Source organism: Leptonychotes weddellii, chromosome 1 (genome assembly GCF_054177405.1).
Source record: "Leptonychotes weddellii isolate Sample4059 chromosome 1, ASM5417740v2, whole genome shotgun sequence".
In the NCBI taxonomy this organism is placed as follows: Eukaryota; Metazoa; Chordata; class Mammalia; order Carnivora; family Phocidae; genus Leptonychotes; species Leptonychotes weddellii.
In genome coordinates, this window is record NC_138369.1 from 106188767 (window position 1) to 106212094 (window position 23328).

At 37.9% G+C, this 23328-nt stretch overlaps 1 protein-coding gene across 12 annotated transcripts in view; it reads right to left on the reverse strand.

The window, feature by feature from the left end:
* The window catches only part of MECOM (MDS1 and EVI1 complex locus), a 541324-nt gene that overhangs the window by 46084 nt on the left and 471912 nt on the right, over nt 1–23328 (reverse strand). For 9 of the 12 annotated variants that reach the window (XM_081829261.1, XM_081829240.1, XM_081829219.1 and 6 more), the window contains 2 exons: nt 14166–14300; nt 2106–2208 (listed from right to left, as the gene is read on the reverse strand). In XM_081829261.1, coding sequence (XP_081685387.1) covers nt 2106–2208; nt 14166–14300 — 238 coding nt within the window. Of the gene's footprint in view, nt 1–2105; nt 2209–14165; nt 14301–16927; nt 17095–17169; nt 18061–23328 lie in introns of those variants that run through there. The other 3 variants (XM_081829264.1, XM_081829269.1, XM_081829276.1) reach the window with 3 other exon arrangements.

The following is a 23328-nucleotide window of genomic DNA, read 5'->3' on the forward strand; positions in this document are numbered from 1 at the left end:
TAAATCACCTCAGCTGTAAAGTCAGGTTTCTTGATGACATTTTCCAGGTAATGGAAACATTTCCTATAATCTGTCACACTATTCACATATTTAAGATCACATTTAGGGTGTGTGCCTGGGTGGCTCAGTTGGTTAAGCATCCAGTTCTTGATTTTGGCTCAGGTCATGACTTCAGGGTCATGAGACTGAGCCCTGTGCTGGGCGTAGAGCCTGCTTGGGATTCTCTCTTTCCCTCTGTGCCCCCTCTCCCCCACCCCTGCTTGCTCTCACTCTCACCCTCTCTCTCTCTAAGAAAAAAAAAAAAAGAAAAAGAAAAAAAGATCTACATTTAGGATCTCACCAGCAGTCTGAACACATACAGAACCTCCAGGCTGCAGAATGGATGGAAAAGGCCTAGGCTTTAGAGACAGCAAAACCTTGGTTTGAAAGCTGATTCTACTACTTTCCAGTCATGTGGTCTTGACCAATTTACCTAGCTTTATGTAGCCTCAGTTTTTCTGTGTGTGTAACAGAAATGATTCCTCTCCTACAGGCTTGATCTATGTGTAAGACCAAATGAGATAATAAATGGAGAGCATACATCTGGTATATAGTAGGTGTGTGATGCATGTGTTTTATTTTCTCTCTCCTAAGCAATGTGAAATCCTAGGAGTATAAAACACAAATCACCATTAAACACCATAAACTTTACATATAACATATATGGTGTATATATACGGATATGGATATGACACAATGAAAACAAAAAGCAACTGAATGTTATAAAGGCAGGTCATTTATGAATGGTAGCCCTAAAAGAAGAATAGTCACTTCTATTTAGTTTTTTAGAATATTTATATTGCTAAACATTTATATTTAGAATTTAGAATATTTTGAATATTTATATAACTAGAACACTTAGAATATTTATAGATCTAGAACATTCATATTTCTAAAAATAATTGTTTGAAAACCTTTTAAGACCTAACATTCACTAATGAAAGTTGCCTTGCTCTAGAGAAAGCCCAGATTACATTTCTTATCATATAAGCACTCTCAGCTCTCACACACCCCTGTTGGATCAGACTCCCTATTCAGGCTGAAACTCTACCAGGCTGGTTGAGAACACTGGGTTTCTAAGAAGACAAGAATTTCCAAAAGGTTCCCCAAAATACAATGCTATAATCTACAAAAGGCAGAATGCAGCCCAGCCAAAGGAAAAAAAATGTTCAAGTAAAGAGCCAACCAAGACTGGTGGCTTCCTTCGGAGGAGCTAAAGAAGGAGAGACTGAGGTTTTCCCGTCGGGAATGCCAGAGGGATGGGAAGTGGCTCGATCCCCACCTGTCAGCTAAGTTGGTGTGAGTAACCCTTCCCAGTAGTCCTTCCAGCTAAAAAACACTCTAAAGACACCACTAGATTATGCTGAACCAAATCATGTTATATTAGGAGAGAGAAATAAGAAAGAGAAAGAAAAAAGTACTCAATTTTTATCCCAATGATACAAATCAATATGGGTAGAATTTTCTCCTTATCTGTCCTGTACGCATAGAACTAGTAATTGTAATTGTTTAGATCCCCCCCTTCATTTGATTTAGAATAGGTCTCTGGCAAATAAAAATTTCTCTGGCTGTAAAATCTCCTCTTGTGTACTTTTCTCCCAATCCCCATCCCTCCAACCCTCTCCCATATGGTCATGCTGGCTAGGATTTTACTCACATTGACACAGTTTTCCCAGTAACAGAACATTAGATGGGAAGAAACAGCCACTAGATTTATTAAAGTCCAAACTGAGTTCCCTGAAATGACTTTTGTACAGTGAAAGGATTCTCCCCATAGTCTAAGGCATTGACAAAAAACTTAACCATGTGATATCTCAGTCGAAATAGTCAAAATTCCTTTCACCTCCACTTTAGGGAAGACCTCTGCTGACTTGAGCTTCACAGTTAACATCAGCCAGATGTCAAGCCAAGGAAAGAGCCAGTCGCAAGAGAAAGAGTTTGTTAAAACTGATGTTAAAGAGCCAGGAAAACCGATACATGCCACGTGCAATGGACTCATGGGGATGCTCCATCACAGTGACCGAATGAATGAGGGTGGTGAGGACGGTGGCGTGAGCAGTACTAACCGTGGATATCCGGCGCCATAGTTTCATGGGGATAGTCTTCACTCTTCATGAACAGCAGGAGCTCCTCTCCTGGTGCAATGTCTGCGACTACTCTATAAAATATCTTCAATAAGACCAGAAATGGATGAGATGGGGAGAGAGAAAGAAGTGAATGTTAAGAAAGGGCAAGATATCCACTAATATCTGTACATTTTCTCAGACCCGAACATATTTCTTTTTATTTTTATCAAAAGAAGTGTGACTTCCTGTTTTGTGTCCTGAAAATTAGCCTTCTGATGATGGATGGAAAGCTGTGACTCTCATGCCAATTCACAAAGTTCTCCCAAATCCTACTTCACCAATCAAATTGTCTTCACACAAGGCTTTCTGTGTCACATACACCTTGTGTAATATTTAGTGAAGAACTTTCCCTTCTCTGAATTCCTCACTCTAGTGAACCGCCCCCCCCCCCACCCAGGTATTCACAGAGCGGAATGTGTCTGGCATTATCCAGCAGTAGCCTTGCAAAGGGCGGCAAGGGCACAACGACCTCTCTTAACATGTCCTCTAAGGCAGCCACCTTCTCAACAAGGTGTTTTAAGGCAGCAGATTGGAAGGACATGACATAAGGAGCTGATCTGTAGCGAACATAGTCAAAGGAGAACCTTTTGTTTTTAAAACGCTTAATCTCCCTCTCACCAATCATCAGTACTCCCAGATCCAGGACTTGCCCTCATGCCCCAGCTCCTGACTCCCATTCTCTGAAAGCAGGCAATATGCCTTTAATTGATTCATTCACCAGGGTGGTAGGGGTTGGTGCTTATTCCCCTGCTTTCTAGCAAAATTCTGAGGAGAGAAAAAATTTAATAAATCCGTTAATGACTGACTAGAAAGCTGTGGGGCAAATGTGGACCTGTAATTTCTGAGAGCTGCCTACCTTTCCCCTCACCAGCTCTGTGACCTTAGGCAAGTCATTGTCCAATCTACTTGTCCAGGTTTCAGGGTTCTTTTAGTCTATAAAAGCATCTTAATTCACAATATATACAAATAGCTAATTATTATGTTGCACACCTGAAAGTAATATAATGTTATATGTCAATCATTTCTCAATAAAAAAGCATTTAATCATGAAAATACTTAAGGTACCTATTCATTTTACCACAAAAAATGTTCTTAGTTTTTAATCTTATTCTAAGATTATTTATTAAACAACAATTCCATGACAAGATAGAGGCTGTGGAAGAAAGAATGAGATTATACAATTAATTGGTGAAAATGAGACCAGTAACATTCACACACACACACACACACACACACACACACACACACAGTACCACCAGAGCAACAAAGACAACAACAAAACTAGGGATACAATTCTGCTCAGTCTCAAACCAGTGGGGAGAAAACTCACATAACACAAGTTACTAAGAACTATGAGAATATATCTTTAGAGGGCATTGCTTTAACTGTTGGTTTCTTGCAGGATATTTGACATTTCAAATTCAGAAAAACTGAGTAAATTAATACCTTATAAGACCAACAGAAATGTGCATAACTTTCCTGGTATTTGTCTATTTGTTTATCTTTTGAAAAACAGAAGACATCAAATATAAGTATGTGCCTCTTTATTCCAGTAGGTGGCTCTGAAGTCCAGTTGTTTATTTTTCTATAAAAACATCACAGCACCAAATTGTGCTAAATCCAAAAAATCACTCAATGAGGAGTGTTTTCTGCCTAGTTTCTTTCCTGTCAAATTAAAATCATTTTTTCATTCAACAGTAATTTAACCATGTGAAGTTGGTTTATAGAAAATAATGCTAAATGCAAAATGTTGCTAGAATATGTTATCATATAACCTAAGATTCTTTATATCTACCTATAGATAGGCTCAGACTATCTTAAGAAAATTACCCCTTGTTATGTGCTATTTCTACAAAAACCAGTGAGTGTGCAGTTTGTATCTTATTAACCCATACCTGCACATTTTCCTGTTTTGGGAAGTATACTGAGAGGAATAGTTCTGTTCAAAAAGTTATCAGGTTGAGAAAAATTAATGTGCTTTCGCTTTCTTCCCCCTAAACCTTCCAGTTAAATGCTTATAAGCACCCTATTTCATTCTGGAGTTCTATTTCACCTTAGAAAACAATGGACTTCTCTCAACAGTTTGAATCACCTCTTTTTTTGGCATCTCTCAAAGGTTTAACTTATTAGCTTCCTTTCCAACAACATGTTGACATTTGAATTGTGACATATTAGAACTTTTCGGTGGCTTCTCGGAAATAGTGAGGTTAAAGAGACAATACCCTGCAAAATCGTCACACAGGGCAATTGTCTCTGTTGGGGAACTCTGCTTAGACACACACGCCAGGTCATTTTAAGAAAGTATTGTGATATCATGATTTCTTTGTGGTCCACTCCGAATCACGTCTCTTAATTCCATTTCAGATTGACTCAATCCAGTGTGAACAGTCCAAGAAACAAAAGAAAATGATAGGTACATTGTAAGTATAGAATATAGAGACAATTCTCTTTGCAGGGACATCAATCGCTACTGTAATTCCCTGTAAGTGTCCAGACTGTCATCTGAGGAATATTGAGTGCATAAAAAATAAAAGACACGGAAGAGTGTTGATGTTGGCTTTATTTACTGGAGGTAAAAGGTGACATTCCAGGCCATGAAAGGCAAGGTAAAGTAGAGTGGGTTTTAACTTCAGGGTGTTCTTTTCGATTTTAAGTGAATTTTTACGGTGCTCATGAAACCGAGGTTTGAAAAGAACTGGCAAGCGCCAGACGTAATGAGGGCAGATTCTGGGCACGCTTCCTCATATAGCAATAAGAATGTGCCTCGAAGTCCCATCTACCACACCCTTACAAATCTAGTGGGTTTTTTCGAGGTGTTGCTACCACTTGTGATCCTCTTTATATCTCATCTCTCAGGATCTTAGAGAGATTCGATAACATTATATTTTTCCACCTATAATTACAATGACCCAAAAATATAATTTGAATACTCGAATCCAGAGATGTCTACGTATAAAGTTAATTTATGTTCTAGCAATAATAATTCACCAGCAGGCCTTGGAGAAGTGAGAGGAGGAGTTTAAACAAAAACATAATGACAATTCATTGCCTCAAAACAACTATGTGGAGGAATGATGGAATGTAATCTTGGCGGAATCAAGCCTTTCAGAAAATCAGATATCACACATTTCTGCTTTTATATTATAAAATATGTCTTTCAGCAAATAAAAATGCAATTAATAACAGAAGTGATTTATGTAGCTTTTTCCCACAGGTTTGTGTATTAAGTATTCTTGGCCATGCTCATAAAAAATATAACCATAATGTCTTTAAACTCAGTGTATTCTCAAAATCTCAGCTCTATTGCAGTCCTACAAATTATATGTCATCTGAGTTATGTACCAGAAGCAGAAATCCTACCAATATAACCTCTCTGGTTTTTTAGCTGGAGAAAATGGAAGGGAATCATTACTCTGTTAAATTCCATTAAAAAAAAGGTCTCTTCTCCCATCAGGGGGTTTTATGGAAAAAGTTATCTGGATCCAAAATAAAACTGTCCTGAATCTGGGATTTTGTGATGAATTCAACTCAAGTATATAAAGAGGGACTCCAAAGTCTCAAAGATTTAGAAAAAATTCAGATTGATACAAAAAGGGTTGTTGATTTATTATTTTGCTGTGTCTCTCTCAGAATGTTTTATAAGAGGAAAAAAACTCAATTCCTCACAATAGAAGTTGAAAGATAAGAGGAACAGGGCCTTAGAGTATAAGAAAATAGGAATATATAAAAATTCCGTTCTTTTAAAAGTCATGATAAGCATTTTTAAAATGTGTTAACTCCTCTAGAGTTTTCTCTTTGGTAGCAAATAACAAATTCCAGAAATACAACATGTTATGACCATGACCTAATTGTGCGTACATTTGACACTTTTGAAAGTTAAGGTGGTTTTTTTTCATTTTATCATGTAAAAAATTTTAATTTCCCAATATCTTTGTGGACTCTTTTTATTTTTCCAGAAAGCTATTTTTCTATCTTTGTAAGCATGGATATTATATCTAGATCTCTGGATGCCTCAATTTATAAGAATAAATATTTACAGTAGATGTTTTCATTAATAGATCATTTTGTACTTTTTTAATTTTCTAAATTTGCTAAAATAGCATAGTAGTGAAATTTCTAAATATGTTTTTTTTAATTCTAAATCATTCAATTTTGAAAATAAAGCTAGAAATTCCCCAAATTGTTCACTTTTACTAGTGGTAAAATTCACAATTTAAGGCATAAATTTAATATTATATTCATCTATACAGAAATTACTCTAAACATAATTATTATACTTAATGTATTTTAAGCAAACCTTGAAACCAGTTCCAAATGTCAAACAAATACCCCTTCAGTTAATATTCACAAGGCTAAGCTAAGGATAAAAAAAGGCAGTTGTGACTGGATTTGACTTAACAAATTTTAGACTTCCAAAAGGTATATTTTCATACAATGTTATATATAAGCATGTATGTGCTTAGATATGTTATATATTTTTATATGTGACCTATAAATGTGGCAAAGTATACACCTTGGGAAAATTCCAAATTTGCATAAAATATTAGCAATCTCATATTTTATCTATTAATGTAAATGAATGTGTAATGGTATATGCTTAATTCTAATTATATATCATATAAGGATATGTAATAATATATTATGTATAGCACATTGTATATATGTTATATATAGTAATGTAGTTGGAATTGGAATTAATCATATTTTATTAAATATTCATGTTCTTTTGTTATTTAAGTCCAAGAGCACAAGCACTAAAATGAGTATGGACGCTTACAAGCATTCCGATAGGAAAGTTAATAGGCTATAAAAGACTTCAGACAAATTGTTTTATACTGTCAAGGCCTGTGTTCAACCTGGTCCTCCATCAAATAGACAATGCTACTATTTGTATTTATAAATGGTAATAATGTGGGTTCTTGTTTATTATCCTATAAAATAGAAAAATCTAGAATCTGTCAGACCAGACTTACAGTCTAGTTTGCTATGCTTGGATCAATTTAAAGTATTGTGCTTGTACTATTGAGACAGAAGAGAAATTCAGTGCACAGGGCGGGAAACAAGAAAAAAAGAAAACACATCATTTACTTTTAAAAAGATGAACAAGGCCTCATTGTTATGAATCCCGTTTATTTTTCCTGGTCAAGCACTGAAGTTTTACTTATGCTTAATAGACAGCATCTGGCATGTCTAAAAATGACAGAAGTGTGAATTATGAATGACCTTCAACCTATTCAGGAAGTTGTAATAATTGAAATAATAGAGAAATGTACTCCCTGCAGAATCTGTATGGAAAGACAACTTTTTCAGACTATTGCTGTCTTCTCCCTTTGAAGTTGACAGTTGATTTCTGCCTCTCCCAGCTCCCAACATTCAGCCTGAGTGCTTTCTTTTCTATAGCTTCACGCAATGTATCAGTCAGAAGACTAGGAACAACTGAGTGGAACTTTAACATTTGGAAGGTAGGTGGGAGGGGAGGTAGGTGACAGTTTGCATATCTGAACAAAGTCAACATTAGATATGAACACATCTGTCAGCCTTGGTGCTGCATAGAGGTAACATCAGGTCCACAAAGACAATGTGTGCATATGTGCTGGCTTAGGAAACACGATCTGGACCCTCGATCTACCCATAGCAATGTGGGAAGCCCCAGTGTTCAGGAGGGCACAAGTAATGTCAAGTTTTTAGCCTCAACAAGAGGGACTCTATTATACATTCTCAGCCTAACTGGTAAGAGATAATGAGAAGTATCTTCAGGAGACAGATATTGATGACAGAATGGAAAGATGTTTGTCTAACAGAACGGAAATTTTATCATGGCCAGGTTCTGCCAAAGCAAACCACCCTCAGTTTCCTTAATTTCTCCAAAGAGATGGTATACCATATTCGTCTTTCGGATGACAGTCTAAAGACTAGAAGATATTTTGAGAAATATGAGGTAGTGTCTACCTATATCCAGAAATATGTATCTACTTGTTATTTTCAGGACAAAAATGTTATTGGAGGAGAACCTTTTCCCCCCATTTTTATCTCTTTATTAATAACATGAAGAGAAAGCCAGGTATAATTTATTGGATGACACAAAACAGAGAACTGTTGGTTTTAGTTTGTATAAACAGTGCAAATGATAAGGATCCACCTACTATTATATCTGAAGCCTACAGTGTACCCGGCCTGGAAGCTTTTAAAGTTTCAGTTAAATGGCCTCTAAGGATCACTCTACAGTCCCCACAAGAAATATCCACTAGTCACCTGTCTTTAATGTGGCCATTTCATCTGATTCTATGAACACCGATCATTCTGAATGGTCTCAGAATGCCTGGAAAGAGTTCCATCATCACATGATGAGGAAGCTAAAGATCATCTTTGGGCTCTTTACTAGGCCGGAGGCTTTTCTTGTGTCCTTGACCAACATGTTTTCCACCTTGATGGATGGTAATGCATTCTGATGACTATCGTTTTGGCACCATTCCAGAAATAGCTGGAATCTAGTATGGATGTGATGCTTTGAGATCTTCCTGAATGACAAGTGTTACATACAGGCAAACACTAGTTACTTAAAATGTGCACAGAATACCTCAGGTCATCCACTTTTTCAACTTCCGTGACCTGTGAATCTTCATAAAATTCCTAGTCTGCATGGTGTCATGGCTGTCTTGTGTCCTGAGCGTCATTACGTGAGGGAAACATTTTGGGGGAGGGGGTGGTCAGTGCTGCTTGTTTTATCATGTGAATATCAAATGGCGAACTATACCTGAGACAGTTTCATCTTCGGGTGAAGGAAGTAACTTATCAGCCAGACAACATCCCCCCAAAGTCTGCTTGGGCCCCGTTCACAAGGCCGGGCTCTGGGTATTGCCAGCCGGCATTCATCTTAAAACAGCAGAGCATAACTTTGGTATAAAAGTGGAACTTGACTTAAAAGGAAAGCAAAGCAAATGCCCAAAGCCAATAATAATTTTAACATCAAAAGAGGTCATAGAAAATGTGGACAGAAATCCTTGTAAAGGAAGAGCAAATTAACAAATTACCTGACAGTTGACGCATTTTTAAAAAGTGGAAAGAAGTGAACAAATTACATTTTGCTTTTTACATCGCTGGTCTTCCCTGCTTTTTCGCACAAATTGCATTAATTGAATAATTCAGGAAAACTTTTTTTTCTCCGTAAAAAGCCAAAGAAAATAACTTGATAATTGAGCTCATAATAAGCTTGCAGTAATAATACTGCTCTAGTGTCCCAGCCATCTGATAGACCCACTGACGTGGACCTAAGGAGAGAAAAAGTGGGTGTGCCAATTCAGCCATGATCGTCCTGGAAGCAGTTAAAACTTTATAAGGTACAGCACAAACGAGAACAATGCCTGTTCCAACTGAAAACACTGTAGAATCTTGCCGCCGTTCATTAACCACAAGAGAGCTGGCAGAATCCCCTAAGTAAATTCTGACCTTGATTTCTCTGAGGGGCGCTTGTGCTTCTATATCTTATTTCTTCAAAATATACATCAGGCATTGGATAATCTCTTATTGACACATTTCTTTTCATTCAAAGGGAACAGCAGACTTCTCTTATTCTACTTACTAAATACCAGCTGTCAAGGGCCTGTTTAAAAATGAAAGGACTTATCACCTTGTGTAAATGACAAGATTAATAATGTCTTGGGTTTCTGAGAACTTTATTCCAGTTATAGACCATGCTAAGGGCAAGGCCAGGAGTTTGAACAAAACCGTGTTCCTTTCCAGGATGCAGAATACATACATATAAAATGTTACCCCAAAGCACACGCCCAAATCATTCTAATTATCGTGAGCGGAAAGGCAGGTCTTAAGCCTATAAAGTCAACTTACATGAATTGTGCCTTAGTGACCTGATGACAACCAATCTGGTTTCACCATGAAGAAGTATTAGGGGGAAAACTGTGTTCAAAGAGTTATTTTATACTAGCTATTGCATAAGTACCCCAAATTTGCAAACATACCATAGATGAGAACTGGCCTTGATTGAAGTAGATAGGGGGTCTATGGGTCACCTTGCCTTTGTTCAAGGTGAAGGTATAGAAAGAAATATGGAGATACGAGGGGACTTATCAAAGAATGGAGGGAAAGGTAAGAGCAGGGTGAGGCCAAAGCTAAAGCAATGTGCTACATTCACCCAGCAGAATGGTTTGTAAAGGTATCTACAAGACAGCAAAGGATAAAGGACATCAAAAATATCCAGAATAAAAAAGAAAGAAAGAAAAAAAGAAAACCTCAACAAATCATCTAGATGTGTGCCTACTTAACATTCAAGACATGGGTGTTTCCAGATGTAAACTCAAAATAATTAACTGTTTTCATGCTTCCCCTGCATATTTGCTCCTCCTGAGGACCTATTCTGGAAAGAACTTTCATCATCCAGCTCTCTGCTTTTGCTCCTGCCCTGCTCTGCCTCTCAGTGCCAGCTCTTGATCCTGAAAGCCACTGGGGACAATTTCAGACAGTTAAAATGTAAAAATATTGAAGCATTGTCTGTCTCAATAAAAATTTCCAGCTAAATGCTATGCCATAGCAGTGTGGCCATGTAATATTGTACAGAAACTTTAAGGAATATGGGGAAAATAATCAGGACTTCAAGGATAAAGAAGCTTGGATATTATTATAGATCTTCTATTTTATGACTTGAATGTGATCAGAGCTTAATTTACTAGTGTCTTTGGTGTGGCCTTCTTCTACAAAGATAAATTACTATGGTTAATACAATATTTTCCAGGGGGTGGTAAAGGATATCAGCCAGGAGCTGCAGCTACTTAGAAATTATGATTTAAGCGTTCACTCCAGTGTTTTCAGAATTCCTATCTCCAAAAACATCACTGCAATAATTTTGAAAACATGAAGAGACCTCTAAAAAAAATAAGCTTGGGTCTTTCTAGGAAGCATTAAGAAAGAAAACTGCCACAAAGCTCCCTCTGGCCTGAGGGGGGGAAAAAACCCAAAATAAAATAACTCACAGAAATCTACTGGAAAATTTAAACTCAGGAAAATCCCCTCAAATAAAATGCTTGTACAGAGGTATTAGGAAAATGTTAATCACATGGCCCTTGTTTATGAGACAAACCAGATTACATCCTTTTTCAACTTTACTTGAAAACCAAAATCCATGCTGTTCCTAAGTACTTGTCACCCCCAAAGAAATCAAATATGGGTTTATCCAGTACACATGCTTTGACTGTCTCACTATTACCAACCTGTATTATCATCTTAGCAAGAACATTTATTCTCTCTTACAGAACTCTTCCACATCATTATAAAACTGATCCACATTGATTAAGCTTGATCTTTAACATCAGAATTTCTAAAAATATCATCTTTGCAAAAATAAACTATAATTTATACACCCCTGTTTTGTTCTGGGCCATCTTTTCCCTTCTTTATTAGACGTCATAATTATTATAATGACTAGACTACAGTTGAAAGATTCATCTGACAGTCTTTCTTTCTGTAGCCCAGGACTTAAACCTGTCTTGTTATTAAAATTCTTTTTGTAAACTTGAGCTCCATCTAAGAGAGCAAAGAGAAACACTTTTTTAAAATTTTTTTAGAGTGCTTCATCTGCTATTGTGTTGTACAGGTGAGTTGATGCTTGTTCATGTTTAATAATTACTCCTGGTCCAGGGTCTCTCTTTATGGACATCAAATAATATCTCACACAGTGAGAGTGTTCATTATGTGATGAGTTGTACTTATTCACCATTTGGCAGCTCTTATTCCTCATGGAAAAGAGAGCAAAAAAAGAGACCTAGAGAATCTCTCCAGTCAGCTCTTTTATCATTGTACCTAGTCCAACATTCACATTTCAAAGCTGTCTGAAATCGTAGTCTTAATTAACTTTCAGAACTATGCATACAAGCTTATGGACGAGTATGTTTATAAAATATGCATACATTACTTGGATATCTGTTCTCTTTTGTCTTGTCAGCTGGGCTAAGTATGATTGCATGCATATATTGTCTATCACACAGATCTGACTTTTACCTCTGACTTCCCTCTCTCGTTGTTTATGGGTGAACTTACTTGACCATGTAATGTCAATTTCACAATTATGTTATTTGATACGTACTCTGTTACCATCTTAGATTTCTGCCAGCAAAATACATAAATTTAAAATGAGTGCTTACAGAAATAATAGGTATGTGTCTAATATTGGCCTTTTATATTTTTCCTGATTAACTATTTTCCTTCATTCTTCAATTAAAATAAGTAAACATGCTGTTCAGTATGGTATGAAACCAGCATATTTTCTTCTGAAAGCAATATATTTTACAATGTGTGCCTCAAAAGTAACTGTGTTAAAATTATAAATGCCTGCCCTAAGAAGCAATCTAATTCATAGTTAGCAATAGCAAAACAGTTTTGCTTTTTTAATGCAATCAAGATTCCCAATGAGAAGAGTATATTTATTATAAAATATGAGACACATAAATATTAAATGAAAAATTGTATTGGCCACAAGCCCCATTCTTACACCATCCTTTCACTGATCCTGCAACAGTTCTATCTGTCCAAGGAGACAGCTCCTATTGTCAGTAAATACGGATAGCAAATAATTATTATGATATAATTACATTATTTCATCTTACAACTGCCTTTGGAGGTCTGTCATCTCCTTTATTTTAGGAAAGATAACCTGAAAAATTCATTCAGTTACAACACCTATGTATTTCCCACATCTACAAATAGTGTATGCTCAGAAAGTGTTTGTTGTTGATATGACAGTAACTCAAATGATGGACTTGGGATATTTTCTGCTTCCAATCAATAGCTAATTTAATAATGTTTTCCTTTGTCAATAATGCCTCTTGTTTTCTTACAGCAAAAGGAAAAAATAATTGATTGGTTTATTAATTTTGATATATGTTGAAGATTTTTAAATGATACCTATTTAAACCTAATTTTACAGTTTACTACCTCTTACACAGTTTAGTCAGTAAAAATTACCTGGTAGCTGGTAAAATGCCAAAGAATAACTTCATAATGATGATTGAAATAGAGTCTTAGGCCATATGGACGCTAACGTTACTTAACAGCTTTCAATTGGAAACATCTAATTTAAACTTTTCTTTTTTTTGGTGGTGATTTTCACAGTAAATTTGTCAAACCACCATTTTAATATGGTCTTTGAGACATATTTTATTTAGGTAACCATTGGGTTAAAAGAAATAAGTGATGGATAACATAATTAAATTCTAACCCAAAAGTGTTTATAAAACAAAAATTAACAGGCTAAACCTTTTGTTGTTTCAGGTATTGTCATACTAAGTTACAAGATTCATAACCTAACTTTATTGAGTGCAAAATATGCTTCATGATATTTTCATGATCTTATTTCATAGTTATTGTTATTAAAGTTAACCTCACTGCATGGGCCTCCAAAAAGCAATTTCCAGTGGTGATATTTTTAAACTTTTCACATATACAAAAAAAAGGGAGTATTTTGATTAATCTAAAAGTGTTTCTCATTTATAAACAAGCAAATCAAAATAAAATGCACAGTCAGATAAGAGCACATGTAGATCATGTGTGTGTGTGAGTGTGTATCTACCTATTTCAAGTAAAATCTATGTAATACTTCAAGTGTATCACTTCCAATTTCTGCACAAATTCATAAAGCGTCATTGAGTAGCTCAATACTTTCTATGAATGTTTCCCTATTATGATGGTAAAGAAAAAAAGGTAAAGAACAACTAGCAATAAATAGTACTGTTTTTAGAACATTCAATCACACTTAGAAAACTAGAGCATTTGTGAAGTTACAAAGTGAGTAAACTATCCAAAAAAGTAGCACTGAAAGAAAGTAATACTGCAAATAACTTTATTCTGCATCTTACTTATATTTGTGCATTACCTTTCACCATATCAACAAACAGGCCACAAGGGTCTACTGCAGCTCACTGTTATTTTTATTCTTCAGGCTTCACTGATACTTTAGTGCTCTCAAAGAAAGACAAAAAAATCTTTACAACATACCTGATCATTTATCTGGCATGCAACGAGGTTGTGCTGATCATAACAGCCAGCGAACCTGATGTACTTGAGCCAGCTTCCTACATCTGGTTGACTAGCATCTATGCAGAACTTCACATTGCAAAACTCATCTAAGATCTGGAAGGAAGAAGATGAGAACAATCAATTTCCATATCAGTTCATTCATTAGAATGGTTAATTACTTGAAAATATTTTATTCAAGTGTATAGTCCTCCTTTAAATCCTTTTTTTAAAAAAGTCAGGCAGCATGCATATTAATAAAGGAGGAATAATAATAAGTTACCTTAGAAGCGGCAATGTACTATTTTTTAGAAGAACAAAGCAATTGTACATTATTGCAAAAACTGGTCAATTGATTTAAAAAAATGCTTGTTTCCTTGTTATGCATGAATGAGTGCTCTTGACTTAATTTTATTCCATGTGATTTTTACAAAAAATAATATTGAACAGCATATATTAACCTAATATTTCTAAACTAAATAGTCAATGTTTTAGGTTCAGATAGTCTTCCCATGTAAGTGTATACTTTCACATTTTTGCCCTTTAAATTAATTCAATTAAAAAACTTTAAATATTACTAAATTCCTTTTCACTTTGCATTTCACTACCATGAAACAATTAAATCACACCCTTAGTGGAAGAAGATAATAAGATTTGTCTCATAAATGTCTCTGAGCAAACGTAAGAAAAAGAAATGAAAACAAATGATTGGTAAACACTCATGCAAAATATGGCAACCTAATGTTTTAGCTAACACATGCCAATGCATGTTTCAATTTTATGTTTAGTAACCAAAATAACAGAACTGGCTTGTGAACAAGTAAAAAATATATAATAATATTGTAATAAATTGCCATCATTATCTATGGTTGTGTATTGTTATTTTTCATGAGATTTTACATTTGGCCTATCCTGAATATTAATCATTACTTAGGACACCTTAAACAAAAATTGAAATGGGAAATGTCCATTTTTAAGGTTTTGCATACTTACACAAAGCTATTGATTGACTAGCAGCAATGTTTTAAACATCAATATTAAAAACTGCAGAACTGTTGACCTAATGGCGAATAACTAGAAAGGTTGGCAATGTTAATGTCAATCAGTTAATGCAAACTTGAGGAAGTTTCCTATCACAGACTAAATAAGACAGTCCAGAACAAAAAATAATGAATTAAATAACTCCCACAGAACCCTGCTGTATCTACACCTATGTAAAAGTAAAAACTAAACTCTTGGGTATATAGACCAAAAAGCAATCTTGCATAAAATTCAGGTAATCACCTAGTTGCAGATTCAACTCATTAACTCACCCACAAACTTCAAGAAGCCCAGTGCTCTGAGGGCTCTAGTCAAGAGGCATTATGAATAAGCCTTTGGCCGTGAGACAATTAAAGGGCAATAAGAAGTCCCACAATTTAAAAAAGTAAAATCAAAACAGAAGATAGGGATAATAATTGCTACACACACACACACACACACACACACACACACAAATCTTTTTCAAGACCCCTCTTCACACTAACAACAGAAAGTCCACATTAAATACCCTCTCTAGTGAGAAAGACAGATATTAACAATTTCTTATTTTTAAAATTACAAACTTTAAGTTGTTTTCTTCAATTCTCAATGCTGAGTGACTCAAATAGCAACTTGGGATTCCACCCCCCCCCCAAGATGTCCACAGGGAGCATAAGTAACAATAGCAATACACATTTTAAAATAGTAAAAAGTTGGGATTTTTGTTTTGTTTGTTTTTTGGCTTGTTTGGTTTCTGGTTGATCTTTTGTTATTTGTTTTCTTGACTAGCAAAAAAAAAAAGGCACTTCTACTGACACACTAGAGAAATATTTAATGAAGGAAATAGGGTGAAGTCAGTGAAATGCAACACCAGTTCCATTTCATATTTGCAGAAAGACCTGGAAAACTTGTTAATTTCAAAGTCAAGCATCATCTATCCCCTTAGCTTTCGAGCATTCCCTTTTGCGGGGGCAGGGAATTAAGTACTGCATATACTGCACGTAAAAATTCTAGGTGTAATTTTATTCCGTGTTAACATTATTGCCATTGCCACTGTCAACAGTGAAATTAATTTAAAAACAGGTTCATTTCCAAAGAATGTCTTTTTACATATATGTTACATGATTATTCAAATATTTCACCAACATATTAACTTTCTTACTCTCAATATTCTTGCCCCAAGACAAAAGCTGAACTTTCTCTAGAAACGTTTCCCCCCTTGGGTGAATTGTTCACTTTTGATTTGCTAGCAGAACTGCATTTGTCTCCCAAATGTCTTAATCGTCTCGGAAATCTCGAATAAAATAAAGTAAGAACACATCTTCCGTCATTTCATCTAACACACTCCTGTGTTTTTAAAAGCTGTCAAGTTCCAAAGATAGCTTAAAAAAAAAAAAAATTCCCTTTAGGTAGACTTTAGAGAAAGGCCCTTTCAAAAAACCAACAGCAAAAGGAAAGAAAAAAAAAAATCCCCACAATCTAGCCAAAGGGTCCGAATGTGACTTTCTCGAGAAGCAGCACACGATGTTGGACAGCAAAGCTGTTACTTGGCAAGGTGGAACTCGGCCGAAAGCGGCTCCAAAGTCGCGTGGCCGGTGCCAGGAATTCAGATTTTGGCAACCCCACCTTCTGCGTCCCTGATACCGACGGACAGACACACGGAGGGAGGGGAAGTAGGATTAGAGCGGGAGGAAAAAAGGCCGACAGCCGGCAGAGAGACCCACCGAAGGCCAGACGACCCACCCCGGAGACGCGTCCAGACCGCACCGTTCCACAGGAGGAACAAGGAAATCGCCAGTCCCAGCAACGTAGATAAGCAGCAGGGCTCCGCGAGACTGCGGGCAAGTAGGAAAAGAAGGCTGGGGGCGGGGGGCGCCCCGGAGAAGGGGTGCCAAGGCAGGAAACTGTCCGAAGTTACAAACTATGCACGCCAAGACTTTTTTTTTTTTAAAGTGAGTTCTCTTACCTTAAGATTTCTATGGCCTCAACTCAGCAATAAAAGGCAATCACAGAAGAATTAAAACAAACAAAACAAAATAATCAGCAGCCCCCAGCTTTCCTGCACGAAAATCCTTTCAAACGATCCCGAACCACATTTCGGGATGTTAAAAAAAGGAAAAAAAAAAAAAAAAAAGGAAAAAAAGAAAAGAAAGAAAAAGAAAAAAGAAAGCCTCGCGTCTCGATTTCCGAATAGGTCTCTGATAACTTTGTCCGTCTCTAGGATCTGCTCGCCAGGACCACGCGTTTCAGATTTATTGTCCGCCAACAGTGTATTTTTAACACCAGAAATGAAGTCTCCTCTCGTCTGGGTGACCCGGGTTTGGTGTGTTTTGGCTTTTTTTTTTCCCCCTTCCTAAATGAGCTCGGAGCTATTCCTTCTGGTTCACATCACCTCCCTCTTTTCTCACTTTCTCTTGCTCTTATCAGCCCGATGTGTAATGAAAGTTATCTGAAACCCACTAAAACTTCTTCCACTTCTCTCTCCCAGTTCCAAGGGTGGGGGGGGGGGAACAGGCAGGAGGAGGAGGAGAGTTTGAAAAGGTGGGGGGCCTGGGGAGGCGAGGGGAGCTCTAGCCCCCTTTTAGATCCTCCGCAGCGCCTTCCCCAGTCCAAGACCCTCACGGGATCATCCCCTTTCGCAACTCCAAGCGCAGCCGCCGGGTTTCTATTTCATGAACTGTCTCTTTAAAGAGGATCTGCTCGGCCATCCAGAAAGAACCCGGGGCGAGGGAGAAAGGGAGCTATCTCCCGCCGCCCAGAGTGATCGGAAGCCAGACGGGCTCCTCTTTCAGTAAATTTTTAAAGTGACAGCAGCCTCCTCCGGCGGGAGAGGTCACAAAAAGGTCGCCAAGACCCAAGTCCTATAGGGACAGGCTGATTATGGATACACCATCCCCCTTAAACATGTAGATTTCTCTGGTAAACAACCAATGGGGAGATCTCGCCAGGCAGAATTTCTTTCCCTAGGGAAATATCCTCTGTTTCGATGTCCAGAAAGCACAAGTGTAAGTGCGTGCGTGTGTGTGTGTGTGTGTGTGTGTGTGGTGTGTTGGAGATGGGGGATGGGAGTGATCGGGTGGAGAAGTGCTTTGGGGGGTGTGAGGGTGTGTGAACCAAGGCTGGGGGTGGGGCGCTGGAGGGGGCAAGAATGGGGTTTAGGGTAAAGAGACACTGGCTCATGCTAAATCTAGTAATTAGTTTAGAAATTCTCAGAAAACAGCAGCCTAACAGTGAAAGTTGACATGTCCATTTCCAGTTTTCTGCTAAGCATCTTTTCAAATGATTATTATTGAAATTCATACTCTGTTCCCTCTATTATTATAGTTAGGTCAGCTGAAGAGCATGCTACTTTTCCAAATCATACTTTTCTTAAAGGAAGTAATTTAAAAATCTGAAACATTTTTGCATATAACCTGCCCAAATAGCGTATTAAGGGCTTGGAGAGATTGACAATTATCTGGTGAGTTTTTGCCATATTCTGTGATACGTTAATTAAAACCCCGTGGAAGTCCAAAAGTGGAATTAAGCAGTTTGACAACTCAGGTTATTTTTAAACTTTTAACATTATAAATGCTGCTTTGGGGGATCAGTACTGTACGGTGATTAATAACTTTCTAATATATATGGTCAATTTTTATCAAAACATTTCAGAAACAGCACTGGAAGATAGAATATAGGGAATGCGTGACAAAATAAGAATCTACGGATTTACCTATAGCCAACCTTGGAAAATTTAGTAAAACCCACCGGTTAAATGGAAATAAATGCTTTTTATCACAAAACTCCATTCATAAAAACAAATGAACAAATCCAACTTCTCAGCTCAACAATGGAAAGTTAAGCAAAGTAAGCAAGTCGAGGGACCCTCGCGGGGGAGGGGTGAAGGGAAAGTCTCTGGAAAGCGCGCTTATGTTAAACTTTATCAGCAAACGGGGACAACGCCAAGTCCCCTTTTTGTTTTCTCCAAGTGCAAACAGACGTGTAAATCTAGTAGATGTATATTTCCCCCAAAATGCTGATTTAAAAACAAAAATAGTAACAAAAGGGAGGGATGTGGGGGAGAGAAAATGACAAGAGGTGGTGACTAATTCGTTTCGGTGGCCTGTTATCTGTGACATTGAACTGTTATTTCAGATAATGGCCATTGTTTGAGGGAAAATCGCACAGCAGTGGTAGGTAGGACAGGAAAAATCCTTTGTAAATAACCTAAAACCCGGTCAGATATTCCCATAGAGTTCGGCGCTTGAGAACCTTTAAGAGCCCCCGGTTTGCTGCCATTGATTTCCTGCCCTTCCTCAACTTGCCCATTGTCGGAGCCCTTTTTTTTTTTTTTAATTTAGCCATAAATTGGACCGGCTCGAGCTATGAGCTGTTCTATTTTCTTCCTGTCAGGATGAGGGATTTGTTTTATGATGCATTGTGTATTAAATACAAGTAATCTGGGGAACCGATTGCTTCAGACAGTGCGGCCTGATCAGGGGGTCTGGGAGCTCAGCGCCCCAATCCCCCGCCCCAGCCCCGCGGCCCCCGCCTCCTTGCCCTTTACAAAGCGGCTCTGAAAAGGAGGAAACGTCGGTGGATAAACAAAAGGTCGGGTAGAATCAGTGGCAGGTCCTGGCTAAATTAGGATTTCGTGGAAAGGGCCTCCGAGTTTCTTTTCCCTTATATTGGGTTCGGGTGGGGGAGGTGGGGCGACTTTCAAGGTCCGGGTACTTGCAGATGCTGCAGGAGGCCGGTAGATGGCGTTGCGCCCCGAATTAAGGCGCTGCGGCGGCGGCGGCGGTTGCGGCTTCGGCTTCGGCTTCAACCGCCCAGGTGAACCGGCTGCCGCCCGCCGGCCGCGGGCTCTGGGCTTTGCCCTGCGCTTAGCGCGTGGGCCGGTCCGCGTTTCCCGAGCTTCTGGCCGAGTGCACCGCGCAGTCCAGACAACGCAGACACCCGCCTGAGCTAGGACTAGTTCTACGTAGGACATTCTCTTCTACAAACAGGGCCAAAAGAGTTAACTCCTTCTCTCTGAAACCTTGGAAGATTTATCTAGAGAGATGGGGGATTATTTAGCCTCATTATTATTTTATTAATATCATCATCATCAGTCTTGCTCTCTACTGAATAACTTGTGAGAAAGACCAAAGGAAATCATCAGAAGGACCTGGGCAAACACTAAATATTAATCTCTCCCCCTCGCTCCCGCTCTCCACTCCCCCTCCCCCGCTCTCTCCCACCACGCCCCCTCTCTTGTTTGATTATATAATAACTTCGTGTAAAGACAGAGTCACCCCGCTTTTTTCCCGACGACACAGCTGGAAGTTTAAAAGTAAGGTCCTGAAATCCCCGCGTAGTGAGATGGGCCTCTCATGGAAGGAGCCTCTTGCTATTTCAATAACCCTTTAGGAGAAGACCCTGACCCACCTTCTCCCATTAGAAGTGGATAGAAGAGAAGACAGAGGGCTGGAGGAAAAGGTGGTTGGCGGGGGGGGGGCTTGTTTTTTCTCCCTGGCTAACTTGCTTTCCATCAGGAGGTTTCTAAAACAATAAATAACTACAAGGAGCCAAATACCACCACCAATTCTCTTTATTTCTTGGGATTTCTGGTGAAATCTGTTTACGGTAGTTCCCAGTTACAAATTAATCTGCAAAAGCCGCTGTCTGCTCAGCAGTAATCAGTAACATGCGTGTTCTGCAGTGTTTAGCGCTGCCCTTGAAATGGGCTATTAAAAATAATGGTTTTACTATAATCTCAAACCAACTTTAATTTGCAAACATGTATCAGGACAAATGATCTAAATATTAAAGGGGGATGGAATGGAAGAACATACTACAACAAATGTATAGCTCTGGGGAAAGCAGAAAATAGAGTGATTCATCAGCAATGTTTAAAAAGAGAATCCATACTTTTAAAACATTTTTTCCAGAAGGAGTTAAAATATTGTTTTCTCTGTCTCATTCTGTTAATTGTTGTTTACCAGGAAAAAGGCATTGGAAAATATGAGGTTCGAGTGTGAGTTGATAGATTTTCTGGGAGCTCTAAAGATCCCCCTTTGGCTGATGGCAGGGCTGAGGTGGGAGAGGTTAATGTGTTTTCTTCCTGGTTTGAAAAGGGCATAAACCCTCCTCAGGCCCCTTCCTTCCTCCCCCATCTGTGTGGATTGCAGAATCTTTAAAAGGCTCAAAGATTTCCAATAAGGCCACTGGCTCTGCCTTCATTGTGTAACTGTTTATTTAAAATAAGTCAATATATTAGTTAAAGCAGTAAGAAGTTAGTGCTCTAGTATTCAAGTGATTCCCACAAGACTGTAAGCTGATGCCTCTTTTAAACCTTAAACTTCATGGTTGTCCCAGAAGTAAAAGTTCTGCTAATGGAGACCCTATGGGCATGGTACATTCCAGCACATCATTAAAGGAAAGAAAAGCAATCCAGCCAAAGCCAGATGAAATGACTGCACTGTCCACTTTTAATAGGCTTCCTGTGGACAAACAGCCCTGTAACACTCTGCAGAGGACAATATTTAAAAACAAGACAACTTGCTGGCAGTTTTCAATACCATAAAGTTAATAAAGTATGTTCCCATTCACCCTGACATTATGTTTTTAGTTTATAGAGGAAGGCACTTTATAACCTCAGCCTAAGTAGAGTTCCCTTAATTCCACAGCTCTTGGTTTCTTGAGGTGGCTAAATATACACTGAAGTTCAAGCCTGACATTTTTGTTTTAACACTGTTTTGGGTTTTTATTTTATTTTATTTTATTTTTTTTTGTAGCTTTTCAAGAACGTACAAGTGCATTTTTACATTTCTCAAGTGCAGTTTCATTCATGGAGATCCTGTTAAATCTTGTTTCATACAGTTCACATCAAGAAGCATGAAATAATCTGAGAAATTGACATTTGGCCGAACAATAACTGCTTGTTAATTAAATTAGCTTCATGTATAGATATTGATGTGTGTTTAAAAAGTAAATCGATGCTTCCTTTTCCACATCAGAATAGGATTTTGTAAAATTTAACTTAACCGAGACAAAGATGAGAAAAATTATTTATGTCTTTAGGATTCAAGAGACTCCCCACTGATTCTCATATAAATATTTTTCCCTATACAGAAACTCCAATTTGTCTCTCCTCTTTCTTTCCCTCCAAATTCTTGACCACCTACAAGTTCTTCTCCCAAATCCTTTTACTTAAACATAAGCCTTGTAATGAAGCATAACATCTAGCAAGAGAAACTAGATCAGAAAGCCATGGAATCAAAGGTAATTGTTTAATTTTAGTTTATATGTTTTAATCAGGGGCGTATTTCACAAGATGGGCTCCCTAAATTTGAAGGTGAATTCTGTGGTGCTGGGTAGGTAGACCCCAACAAAACAGTCCAGCACAATAAATTTACAAACAAAAAGGGCCCTGAATGTCTATAGTCACCAACATAGATCATCACTGCTCAGGAAAGATATTTCTGGTCTCTCTTGATGGACTTTTTTTTTTTTTTTTTTTAATCTACGGGTTTGGGGGAGGAAACTGTTCGGGAAAAAAAAGAAAAAAGGAAATTAAAGGTAAAAAAAATGTAAATAAAAAATTTCCCTTGGTCTGGAAATGGGCCCTACTGAAAGCATGTTAATCTCCACCTCAGTAATTTGGTTCTCCAGGAGAAGACAGAAGCCCTGCTGCTGTGCCCTGCACTTCATAAATCACATCTTTATGTGGACAAGGTCAGGGCACCTAACAGCTCAGACATGGGCCTTTGCAGTGGCTCGAGGATTCAGGCATGTTTACTCTCCCGCTTGGCTCTCCGAGGAGTAGTCCAGCACGCTTCTAATTACTTTTGATTATTTTCATTTGCTGGGGTCAGTCTGGCTTGCCAGGACTGCTGGAGGGTTGATTTCCTACAAATCTTGATGTCTTTGTAGGACGGCACTGTGTGCGTTCAGAATTAGCACCCCGTTATTGTCCCTACAGCATGGGATCCTTCATAACAGATACCGTGATGCAAAAGTTTCCCCAGTGAACCATTACCTGCTTCCTATTTTATTAATTAACTACACAAGCATAATCACCTATCTGATCTTTAAAAAAAAAATGCAGATGACTTGCTTACCAGTTGAGTATTTTATAGTATATTTGGCCAGAATGAAAGTG